The sequence below is a fragment of the Gouania willdenowi genome, chromosome 6, assembly GCF_900634775.1.
Source record: "Gouania willdenowi chromosome 6, fGouWil2.1, whole genome shotgun sequence".
In the NCBI taxonomy this organism is placed as follows: domain Eukaryota; kingdom Metazoa; phylum Chordata; class Actinopteri; order Blenniiformes; family Gobiesocidae; genus Gouania; species Gouania willdenowi.
Window position 1 is genome coordinate 1,919,068 of NC_041049.1, and position 13,387 is coordinate 1,932,454.

Genomic DNA, 13,387 nt, shown 5'->3' on the forward strand with positions numbered 1-13,387 from the left:
AGTTTTTGCTTTGTACTTTAATTTAACTACAACATTTCCTCAAAAATTATACATTACTTCAAATAATAATAATAAAAACATTTTTTGTCCAAATTAAATTAACATCTTTTCTTTTTTTTCTTTTTTTAAACCTAAGCAGTAAATAATGTGGACTGAGTTCAGAACATGAAGCAATCGCTAATGTTTTTGATACACCTTGAGGTGGGAAATCCCTCCGTGTGATTGGTGCAGAGCCGGGGACTTCGATGACATCACAGAAACCAGGCTTAGAATGAATTACCTTCCCTTTTTACACTTTTTACTGCTTTCTCTTTCACTCCCGACTGAGTGACGATGAAGTGTCACAAGATGCTGATTGTGAGGATTTTTTGGGACATTTTAGGTCCAAACTTTAGCACGACATTGAAAAAACATAATTCAAATAAAATAAAAAATAGATTTGATTGTGCACAATTGTCTTTGACTGCCTAAATATAAATAACTTCTAATGTTCAGTTTTAAAACTATTTTCTTTTGAAAAGAAAGAAAGACAAAATAACTTTTTAATGCTGACATCAGTTTTTATTTCATGAACAATAAATAGGCATAAATAAAGCCATAAATAAGGCACGTTAAGTTAGGACGAATAAATAAACCCGGGCTCAGTTTAGAGCTCGTAATAATAACGATTATTTCTATTGTTTCTAATGGAAGAGGCGGAGCCATGTTCCCACAGCCAATCAGTGATGACTCCGGGTGTAAACCATGGAGGCCAGTTGGTAAACTTCGTTAATTTCCGCCAGAGCTTTTTTCTGGATCATCGGATCGTCCACCTGCAGCAGAAAGAGGTATTGTCACAGCGCCCCCTGCTGTCCATGTGTTAAAATAACACAAACATTACTAAGAACGCTCAAAACATGACTAAAAAAGACACAGAATAATCAAAAACACACAAAATAATTAAAAATGACTAAAAACACATAACTGAAAATTATACAAAATAGCAATAAACACACAAAAATGACAAAAAAAAAAAAGACCCAAAATAACTATAAACACACACAAAGTGACTAAAACAGGAAAACAAAGAGACACACACACACACACTTCTGTCGTTTCCTGTTAATGCTCTGATTGGTCATTATTCTAAGTGATGACATGAATGTTGATCATGTGACCCTCAGATCAGATACAGGCATGTGTTTGTGGCTCCGCCCCCTGTGATAAAAGTTCTCAATCTCTGGCTTTGTGATATTGGTCATTAGTTATTAATCTATTGATCACCTTCACTGCACTTTGAGCCTCTCCCACTAGGGGGAGCAGTTGGGAGCCAGTGGAGTCGAATGATCAGCGATTGATCGGTGATCGATCAGTGATTGATCATGTGCTCATTTCTAAATACAGACCCTCAATTCTAGCTCTGGTTGAAATACGCTCCACGGGAAGATAAAGTTAGAGTAACTGTAGTGTTTGGACTGATTTAGGTGCAAAGTTCTCACCTTTTTGTCTTTTTGACCAGGATTCTGTTTTGTTTTGTTTTGTTTGTTTACTTAGTTTTTCTTTATTTTTTTAACCTGTATGTAGTTTTTGTTTGTTTGTTTGTTTGTTTGTTACCTGTATTCTGCTGATCTTGGCGAGCAGCTCCTTCTTCTCCACGTCCCGCTGGTGGAGGCGACTACGCAGGTTCTCCATGACCTGTTGCAGGGACGTTAGCTCGGACACCACGTTGGACCTCTGGGCGTCTGAAACGTGCGACAGCAGCGATGGTGCCCCCTGCAGGTGGTGATGGCTCTGGTTCTGGTGCAGAACACTGGAGAAGATGCGGGCGTAGACGTCCATGGTGGCATTGATCAGCTCTAGGTCTTCACTGGTCTACAATAGAGAGGACACGACAGCAGGGTCAGACCAGGGAGGACGGGAAACTATAGAAACTAACGATGCAGCGTTAGCGATAACCTGACGAGGGTAAAGTCGCCAGTTTTCCATCACTAATGTTTAATATGATGTTTTTACCGATATACGATATTGTCCAACACTAAATTTCCAATATTAACCAATATGTATATATTCACAGGCCCCTCCCCCCAACATAACATTAGATCACAAGATATATGTCAGAAGAATTTACACGTTAAGACTACACGTGATGAATTCCACATAAAACTTAATCCGTGCAAAATAATAATATATCCAATATCTAAATAAAACGAAATACATTTTAAATAATAAAGAATTTAAATGTTCTTATCTAATTATTTTATGTACAAAATTATTTCTGAATATTTGTTTTGTAGAGAAACAGACGTTTTATTATACTCTATTATTATCATTAATGTTGTTATTATTATTATTATTATTGATCTTAAACCTTTTTCAGTTGATTAGCATGGATTAGCCTGTTGGGTGACTAATTAGTTTAATGCTTGGTTTTCCGTTTTCAAACTTTTCACTTTTTTTTTCGAGTTCCTTTTCCTTTTGTCCCTTTTTTAAAAACTTTTTTTTTCTTTTTCTTTTTAATGATTTTTAATTTTTCAAGATTTGTTTCTCTTGTTTTCCTTTTCTTTTCTTTTTTAACATTATTTCTTTGAAATTTAAACAGCTTTCATTTATTCTTAAAAGTTATATTTTCTCTTTTTACTTTGATATAACTACTTATTTATTTATGTAATTAACTTTTTCAGTTGATTAGCATGGGTTAGCTTGTTGTGTGACTGGTTAGCTTAGCAGCTCAAAGGCTAACGTTTGTTTACCTGGCAGGTGGTGTTGAAACTCTTTATGATGCTGCTGAACAGCGGACTGCTGCCGACCTCTGGTTTCTTTAAGCCCTGAAACAGACAAATGAGAACATGTTGGCATTAGCCTTAGCATGAATAACACAAACCCTGAATACCAGCTTTCATGTTCAGTCGAGGTCAACCAAACCTTTCAGTTCTTCTTTTAGGACACCACAGTAGAGAAATGGAGTCAAATCACATCAAAATATTACAAGTGACTTCAATTTTTATCTTTATGTGACAAAAATAAACAATAAACAAAACCTTGCTCAATGATCAAAGGTCAAACAGCTAAAATGTGTTTGTCGCATCGGATTCAATCCTTTGTTCCCTCTTACAAGTATATTACGTTTTTAAACAAGCGCCCTGAGGAACGCCACAAGGATCGACTTTAAAAAACTTGAATATGTTTTCTATCAGCTTGGATTCTTTGTTTTCCATTAAGATGTTTGTTTCATAATTAAAGTTAGAATTTGTTATTTTATGGTACATTTTTAAAGGCAAACACCAGCAGACCTGAAGCGGAGCCCTGAGGAATGCCATGTAGAGAGAAATGAATTATTTGGAGACAATCTGATAATTAGTTTGTAGTGAAGGACAGAAATCCCATCAACAATAAGCGGATTATACACAACAAATAAGTAAATTTATCCAATTGATTGTCATACTTATTGAAACCAATAGTAGCTAAATTCTCAGTATCGGACAACCATTGTTAAAATCAAAAATGGGTATCGCTACGATTAAAAACGTTAACTTTTATAGTTGAAGATTCATCCATTATATTGAGTGCTCACAATTTGTAATGATGTAATAAAGCAATGGATTTAATCACAGCAGACTTTATATGGAGGTGTTTTAAAAGCTCTTTCAATATTAAAAACGTTAGTGGGTGTGATGTCACGTGGCAGTAAAAAACAAACAAAACAAAGAAGCCGGCGAAGAAGAATTTGATCAATAATCAACCTTTAGGTTCAGTGTGTGAAACACATTGTCTTTATAAATATTCTAAAGCTGTGGTTCACTGTGTCCACAGTCCACCAACATGTAGCGTTAGCTCGTTAGCATTAGAGCCAAGTTAACGTTAACTGAAGATTTAAACTTTTATTTGGACTTTGTTCAAATAAAATGTGAATACATTTGCCATTAAATGTTGTTTACTTGTTTATGTTCATCATTAATTTATAGACAATTCACTTACAAGAAACAACAGGAATCTATGAAAGCTCACCTGTAATGTCCAGTATCAGGAATTTATTTCACTCATACTGTACACAATATTATTTATGATTTAAGAAAAAGTAGTTACTGATTCGTTTTTGATCGTATCGTTCTAAATGTACTAATATCGTCCTTGAATTGAATCGGCAACAACTGTTAAATCGAATTGTTGCTAAAATGAATTATGACCCTCCTATTATACTGTACACCCAATGTTTACACCAAATCTAAAGAGTTTTATACTTAAGACTCTGGATCCGATGTTAAAAAAAGGTCATAAATGCTTTGTTATCTTTGGGTTCTTCTCCTGTTTCCTCTTTGCATGTTTATAAGTGATTAAAGTAAAATGCATTTGTTAAACTTGCAATGGGCCTGAAGCAACGCCATGAGGAACTCCACAGGGATGGACTCACCAGTTCGTCTGCGATCAGGTTCTGTGAGCTCTTCAGATTCTCTGTGATGAACTGCTTGGGTGCTGCAGACACCAGGACGGCTCCCAGTAGGACCAGTAGACAGAGTGAGGAGAACATGTCTGATGTTGGGAGGTGAAGGCGTCGATGCTGTGGCGCTGCCTCTCAGGTGTTTTTATAGCCGTGCAGCCTCTTCTCTCGCTGTGACTGGCTGTGGTCGAGCATCTCTGTGGTCTGTGGTGCTTCTCATTTACAACAAAGAGTTTTCCTCTAACAGTCACTGCGTTGCCGCTAAAGGCCACGCAGGTTTCCATCTACAAGGAGACTCCCCTGGTCAGAGTGGTTTCACTGCAGCAGGAGCAGTTCCTCAGAAATCCTCCTGAGCCGCTAACCTCAGTGAGTCTCACTAAGCTTCACTGAGCCTCAGGAAGTCTCTGCAGACTCCGATGTGCACAACATTCATCTGCAACTTCATCAGCAAAGAGCACGATCTGGAAACATCTGGCATGCACAACCCGATGCAGCACCGCTCAAATTATAAGCACCACTTACAACAAACCAGCAAAATCAAGAAAAAGCCAACATTTTGTAATATTCTAATTTTAAAAACTGTAAAATTAAAAGCTAAACAAAGTTAGTGCATCTTGAGTGAGTGCAAATAATTAAATATAAAAATGTGAGTTAATAACAAGCAGGAGATAGTCCTGCAGTATTGCACTCAATGTAATTTTTGTGTCCCCACAAAGATTTTTTGGTGGATTTCATATCTTTGAGAGGTGCATTAACCTAGCATTAGCATTAGCATTAGCATTAGCATTAGCATTAGCATTAATCTAACATTAACATTAACTGCATTTATATTCTAGTTTCCAATTATGTCAGTGTTTGTCATTTTCATTCATGTACACCCCATGACAATTCACGTACCCCTGGGGGTACTAGTACCCCACTTTTGGAGCCTAGAATCTAAGACACCCTGTCCTCCCATGTTATATGTGATTGTCTTTTTATGTTTCTTGGACAGGATGAAAGTGAAATGATAAATCAAGTTACCTTACTTTACCTGATTCAGATTCCAGATGATGTTGGCTTAGCACCCTTGGGCATTTGGTGTAATATGCAAATTAATGTGGTCATTACTGAAATTTTGATGTTTGGTCATAACTTGCTTATTTGGCAAGATACAAGAGACATTTTTGTGTCTACCCCTAGGTTTTAAGGGTCTCTGATTTTGATGGAAATTAGGGTGGGCGTTACCAAAATTCATATTTATGACCACAACTTGCTTTCTTGACAAAACACATTCTGCGTCAACCCCTCGGTTTTTAATGTTGTCTGATTCTGGTTAGACCAACCCAAGTCATTTGCATATACATAATTATGTTAATTAGGAGTCATATTGTCATATACTGATACTGACTGATTGCTAAAACTATCTATACTCGGTTTTGAATTGATTGTACTTTCCTTTTTTTTAATGAAAAATGTAAATATATTGGATATTTAAATGCCTGTAGTGATTTCTAAAAACCTGAAACTTTAAAGAACTCAAACATCAAAGCAGAAAGTAACTGGAAATAAACATACAATTTCATATGCAAATAGCCAAATATTGTGAGGCATGGCTTAATCAGAAGCAGAGACCCTGAAAACCTGGGAGTAGAAACAAACATTTTTTTTACATCTTGCCAAATAAGCAAGTTATTACCATAAAACTAATTTTGAGTAATGGCCACCTTAATTTGCATATTACAAAAAATGCCAAATGATGCCAAGCCGACGTCATCCGGATTCTGAATCATAACCCCTCAAAGATATAACATCTGCTAAAAAACTTTGTGGGGACGACAAAACCACGTTCATCCAAAAACAGCATTTCACAACTGGACTGATGACTGAATAAATAATTAATACTATATTATTTAAATTTCACAAATTAAAATATTTCAAAAATACAAAATGAATCAAACCCTTTCAGAAAAATGTTGATTTTGTTTTTATTTTCTATAAAAACGTGGAGCATAAACAAACAATCGCACAGGGAAATATGCTATGACGCTATACTAAAATAAATTGATTATGATTAACTGTATAAATAATATTTCTGGTGAAGTGTAGTTTCTATAGCTCTAGTTAGAAACAAGCAACGGCCAAAATTAAGAATAAGAGCAATTTAAAAAAATAATAATCATATTTTACATTAAAAAATTGGCAGTACTGAAAAATAAATAAAGCTGAACAAGCACACCTTAGAGATACAAACAATGTCAAAGTTTTATTTCATCTACCTTTGACAACCATAAATTAAGATAAAAGAAAAAGTTAATCACTGCAGGGTTGGACTGGGTGGACTGGAGGCACTGGTTGGGTTGGTGGGTGGACCATTATATGATGCTAGTGTTTACAAAATATTTTCATTTACAGATTTTGAGAACATTTTATAAAATAGAAAGAGATTATAATAAAATATAATAAAACCACCCAAGTCTAAATATAGACCATGGCGTCATCAGCGTATTGTTACACATTGGTGTAAAACCAACAGAAACACTCTCACTAAGTTATTCAAAGGGTTCATTTGTCTCTTTCTATCCGGTTTCTTTTTAACGCTGGCCAATAAAAACCATTCAAAGCGGCAGCTAAAGCTACGTCAGTTAGCGTAGCTGAGCTCATGGTTTCCGTTCTAACCTCAAAACCTCCTGGGATGACATCATTCCTTTAGTTTCGTTAACCTTAACTAATTTGTTCCTTTTTTCGACGGATATTCCAAAACCAGAAACCAGACAGAGCGAGAGTGTGACTCTGACCGTTGCTGGTTGCTGTTTATCAACTTCACCATGAATCACTAAAAGCCTGAAATTAGAAAATACAACTACAACGTTCTGTCACTTTCATCACGTACGTCATTAAGATTACTTCATTAGTGTCGTTTTAGGAATACCAGTAAAACCAGTATAACCCAGTGTACACAAGTATACAAATCTCAATATTTTGAGCATTTTTCTTGTCATTCTATGTATTTTTTATTCTTTTTTAATTGTGTATTTTTGCTGTTAATTTGTGTCTTTTTCCTGTCATTTTGTTTATTTTTGTCTTTTTTTGTGTATTTATGCTGTTAATTTAGGTCTATTTTCTGTTTTTTGTGTACTTTTGTAATTTTTTTGTGTGTTTTGCTGTTAATTTGTGTATTTTTGTCATGTTTTGTGTAATTTTGCAGTCATTTATGTATTTGTCATTTTCGTGTGTATTTTTGCTGTTAATTTGGGTCTATTTCCTGTCATTTTATGTATTTTTGTCATTTTTTTGTGTATATTTGCTGTTCATTTGGGTCTATTTCATGTCCTGTTGTGTATTTATTGTGTGTGCCACCCGTTGCCAGTGTCTGTTTTAATGTTTCATTGCTTCGTCACGTCAGATGTCGTCTTTCGAGGTAATTCACAGGAATCCTGCGGTCACCTCCATCGTGAAGCAGTAGCTTCCTTGAAGCCTTCACCTGAGACTGTGTGTGTTTCCAACCCACACACACACACCACATCCTCCTTCTGAGGGCGTGTCTTCCTACAGACTCGTAATGATTGGACAAACTCAATGGTTTTTATCACTCAGAGGGAAATTCTCCAAATTCATCTTTCACTCTCAGATCAAATCTATTAACTGTTTATATATTGATATATACTGATCAGTCTTGGTATTAATCCAACATGTGGCCCTCGATCAAATGCTGGTGGATCCCCCCCCCCCCCCCCCCCCCCCCACACCCCACTCCCCCAAAGTAAACGTAGAGAATAAATCTAACAAAAACATAAAATTACTCCAATAACTCCAAAATACACAAATTACTCCAAAGAAAAAAAACATACATTACAGTAAAATACGCAAAATGACAAAACAAATAATGCACAAATTCTTTGTTCTTTCCTGTATTAAAGATATAGGCTGTGTTTTAAATGTCCTACTAACTTACATATTACTCAGACTAAGTTTGAGTATGTAGTGCTTTCACATTAGATTTAATGAAAAGAGGCTCAAATCAATGTTAACATCCACCGATCATTCATAGGTCTATTATACATCTCAATGTTCCTTTGACATCTAGTCTAAAATTGGTCTACCAGGGGTATAGAAATGATAGTTTTTTAGACATCTAAATGTAGACTAGACCTATATTAGACGTCTAAACAATGTATATATATCGTTTTTATTTTCTATAAAAACGTGGAGCATAAACAAACAATTGCACAGGGAAATATGCTATGACGCTATACTAAAATAAATTGATTATGATTAACTGTATAAATAATATTTCTGGTGAAGTGTAGTTTCTATAGCTCTAGTTAGAAACAAGCAACGGCCAAAATTAAGAATAAGAGCAATTTAAAAAAAATAATAATCATATTTTACATTAAAAAATTGGCAGTACTGAAAAATAAATAAAGCTGAACAAGCACATCTTAGAGATACAAACAATGTCAAAGTTTTATTTCATCTACCTTTGACAACCATGAATTAAGATAAAAGAAAAAGTTAATCACTGCAGGGTTGGACTGGGTGGACTGGAGGCACTGGTTGGGTTGGTGGGTGGACCATTATATGATGCTAGTGTTTACAAAATATTTTCATTTACAGATTTTGAGAACATTTTATAAAATAGAAAGAGATTATAATAAAATATAATAAAACCACCCAAGTCTAAATATAGACCATGGCGTCATCAGCGTATTGTTACACATTGGTGTAAAACCAACAGAAACACTCTCACTAAGTTATTCAAAGGGTTCATTTGTCTCTTTCTCTGTCTTTCTATCCGGTTTCTTTTTAACGCTGGCCAATAAAAACCATTCAAAGCAGCAGCTAAAGCTACGTCAGTTAGCGTAGCTGAGCTCATGGTTTCCGTTCTAACCTCAAAACCTCCTGGGATGACATCATTCCTTTAGTTTCGTTAACCTTAACTAATTTGTTCCTTTTTTCGACGGATATTCCAAAACCAGAAACCAGACAGAGCGAGAGTGTGACTCTGACCGTTGCTGGTTGCTGTTTATCAACTTCACCATGAATCACTGAAGCCTGAAATTAGAAAATACAACTACAACGTCCTGTCACTTTCATCACGTACGTCATTAAGATTACTTCATTAGTGTCATTTTAGGAATACCAGTAAAACCAGTATAACCTAGTGTACACAAGTATACAAATCTCAATATTTTGAGCATTTTTCTTGCCATTCTATGTATATATATTTTTTAATTGTGTTATTTTGATGTTAATTTGTGTCTTTTTCCTCTCATTTTGTGTATTTTTGCTGTCATTTTATGTATTATTGTCATTTTTGCAGTCATTTTATGTTTTTTGTGTATTTTTGCTGTTAATTTGTGTCCACAAACTGCAGCAGAGCTGAAGTCAGCATCCAATGTGAGCATTTTTAAATCAAAGTTAAAGGCACTTTTTCTCTACTGCGTGTGATTGAGAGGAAGATTTTTGCTCATGTTGTTGATGTAATGTGTTTGTTGATGATTTTAATTGATTTTACTGATGATTTTAAATGTTCTTATTGATTTTAAGCTGTTGAATGCTTTATCGTGTAAAGCACATTGAGGTGCCTTGTGTATGAAATGCGCTATACAAATAAATTTGCCTTGCCTAAATCTAATAATCGAATGAAATGTCAGTGTCGAGTGCTCAGCAGGACCCGAACTTTCAAATTAACCCAAGATTTTTTTTGGATTTATACTTTTTGACCAGATAAAGCAAAAACACCGGTCACGCTACAGTGTGTAAACAATGCTACAACAACAAGCTCGCCGAACGAAAAAACAGTGGGGGCCTGAGGAATTGCTGCCTCCCACAGCTGTAGTTGGGCACTGCACATAGAAAGAGCTGCTATTCCATCAGATTATTATTGGGTTTTTTTCCCCTAAGATTAAAATGAAAATATCTAAATATAAAACATAGTCTAATTATAGACATTGAAATGCGGGATATTAGACGTCTACATCTAAACCAGGGGTCACCAACCTTTCTGGAACTGTGAGCTACTTCATATATACTGTATAGTCTGAAGGGCTACCAGTTAGAAAACCACTTTTTAAATACTAAATGTTCACAGTTTAACTTCAATTAGAGGGTAAGATAATAAGGAAAGCTAGCAGTAACTTAAAAAGGGTAGGAAGTGTTGAGGTTTCACTTTATTTCTCCTAATTTATGCAGTCGTTTCATTTTCATTACATTTTATAGAAATAGATAATCTTCCTATTTAACTAGCTACTAAAAAACGAGAGGGAAATTTAAAAAAAAAAAATGCATTAATTATGGACTTTGCTCCTAGAGTAGTTAAGACACGCCCAGTCACAGCAGCCCCGCCCCCACAACGCTGCACAGTTCCGCAAGAGCTACTGAGAAACAACTTTTAACTAATTGTATAACATGTAACATAAAATGTAATGATTATGTCATATTTTATGATATATAATAACATATTTTATGAATATATTTTATTTGATATAACATACCACACAACCCATACACCAAATCTGCAACGGTTAAAACCATTTGTCACAATGTTTTAGTGAAAATAAACATTTAAAGATGGTCTATTTAATACTAAAACTTTATCACGTGCAGCAGTATTTAACTCTACCTAGTACTTACTACATCTCTCAAATGTATCTCTCTTTGTGATGATGAATCCTGGAAAGTATTGCTGATTTTAGATGGAGCTCATTGGTGACTATCCCTAACCCTACCCTTACTAGAGCTCCTAAGGGCCACTCACATGCTTCATGCGGGCTACTTGGTGCCCTCGGGCACCGTGTTGGTGACCCATGATCTAAACTATACCATATAACGACTATCATAATTATTTTAGTTCAATATTTGGAGATCAGTTATGCACCTTACAGTTGTTTTTTTAATAAATAGTTATCGAATAATGGATTAAAGTGCAATGTCTAAATTCCATCTAAAAATAGACGGAATCTTATACAGGTCTAAAAAATAACTAGACGTCTAAAATCCGTCTATTGCTCAGTGGGTATGTCCGAGTTGTTGCAGCTCACTAGTGAACTAGTTTGTGTTTCTGACATCTTTATATCAAGAATACATCAGTTCATAAATACCCACTGATCTTTCCATATTGACTTAGGATGTGTGTGTGTGTGTGTGTGTGTGTGTGTGTGTGTGTGTGTGTGTTAGGTTGTGTTATGGCAATTATTATATTCATCATCATATCGTCAAATGTGTGTTCATGTGTACAATTTGTCATGTTTTAATACACAATGACTGCATTACTCTTTGCACTTTTGAACAGCTGAGTCATGTTATATTAAGAGTACAGACAGTCTCTGCTGAAGCCTCATACAAAAACTCACATTCTTTCACATGCAGATATACACGCACACACACTATCAAGGACAGATATCAGTGGCGCCAGCCTTCCTCATAACATACCGTCTCCATCATCCTCCAACGTCTACGACTGTTGGGCATCTGACCCCCTCCTTCTCCCACTTTCAAACACAACCTCATTTAACCATCCATGAAAAAGCTACTGGCCCCTCCCACTTTATTATTGCTATACATAATTCCTATGGGCACTGACCTAATTGTTAAAAAACACTGCATATTGTGTGTTTAATTCTAGCAAGTTAATTTTGTCATCTTTTTGAATAATATGTAATGGCTTCATTTCTTCAGACATTTTTTCAGGAAATTTACTTTGATCTCCTGACATGTTTCAATTGTCAACTGCCAGTCTTCTACAGAGGCGTCTGCTACTTCCAAGTAGTAATTCCAGCAAGTTCATTTAGTCTCCTTTAAGAATAATTTTTGTCTTCTTTATTATTCTAAAAGAAAACAAAATGAACTTGCTGGAATCACTACTCGGTAGTCAAGGACACATCAAAGCGATCGGCAGACATCTCTGAAAAAGATTGCTAGTTGACAGTTGAAACATATCAGGATATCAAGGTGGATTTCCTGGTTAACAATTCTCTGAATAAATGAAACCTTAACATAATGCTGTATATCTATAGTTGGATCTTAAGTTGTTGAAAAGTTTCCTCAAAAAAGGAATGAAACCTTAACATAATATTTGGTGTTTTGTCTATTTCCAACAATGGACTATAATGACAAAAATGGCATAACAATGTTTTTTAAACCACAAAAACCTGTATATCTGTAATTCCAGCAATATTCCTTTCATCTTCTTTTTGAATAATATGTTAAGATTTCATTTATTCAGACAACTGTTCCTCAGGAAATCCACTTTGATCTCCTGACATGTTTCGGAAGTCAACTGTCAGTCTTCGTCAGAGGCCTGCTGATCGCTTTGAAGTTTCCTTTGATGTTTCCCTCGACTTCAGCGTAAACTGGCCGTTGAAACATGTTGGGATATCAAGGTGGATTTCCTGGGTAACAATTCTCTGAATAAATGAAACCTTACCATAATACTGTATATCTATAGTTGTTGAAAAGTAAATGCTGAAAGTAAAAAATAATTCATGTATTAGATATTTTACGTCTTTTTTGTGCAGATCTATTTCCAGTCTGTAGGTTAAAGGCATCCGATGGTTGCCATGACAGTGTAGACTTACCCGTTTCCGGGTGTCTTCCTCGCCCTGATTGTAACATCCAAATGTTATATTTTCTCTAGTGACTCCTTGGTCAGAACAAACAGGTCCACATGTGTAATCAGAGCCAGCTGTGCTCCTCTTAAAGGGCCAGCCACATTAATACATTCCATTCATACAAGCTGTACTTCGTCATGCCACCAGCAGATGGAGACACGGCTCAAACATTAATAGTTGTGGTGAAGTACAAACACGAACCAGCAGGTGGAGACAAAACATCTTTATTTTATCTCAATACTGACATCAACAGCTTTCTTCACTTTGTTAGAAAAATGCGTTTCAAGTAGTTTTAACACTTTGGTTCAAAGATAGAAAACAATAAATAATCTTATAACTTATGGGGTATTAAATAAAGCTTCTTCTATATTTTAAAGTGACT

At 35.4% G+C, this 13,387-nt stretch overlaps 1 protein-coding gene across 1 annotated transcript; it reads right to left on the reverse strand.

Moving 5' to 3' along the window:
• Window positions 1-719: 719 nt before the first annotated feature.
• On the reverse strand, window positions 720-4,698 carry LOC114465220 (interferon gamma 1-like). Its single transcript, XM_028450082.1, has 5 exons — window positions 4,660-4,698; window positions 4,388-4,546; window positions 2,730-2,804; window positions 1,594-1,851; window positions 720-812 (listed from the first exon to the last, which is right to left on the reverse strand). The coding sequence occupies exons 1-5, from the start codon at window positions 4,696-4,698 to the stop codon at window positions 720-722; spliced, it is 624 nt and encodes a 207-aa protein (XP_028305883.1).
• Between the last annotated feature and the right edge of the window lie 8,689 nt (window positions 4,699-13,387).

Bases quoted from the DNA above. Each gene is read 5' to 3' on its own strand.
- LOC114465220 (XM_028450082.1), bottom strand. From the start codon at position 4,698: ATGGAAACCTGCGTGGCCTTTAGCGGCAACGCAGTGACT. The intron at 1,852-2,729 runs GTAAACAAACGT...TCTCTATTGTAG, and splicing joins GTTTCAACACCACCTGCCAG to ACCAGTGAAGACCTAGAGCT. The intron at 813-1,593 runs GTAACAAACAAA...TTTCTGCTGCAG, and splicing joins CCAAGATCAGCAGAATACAG to GTGGACGATCCGATGATCCA.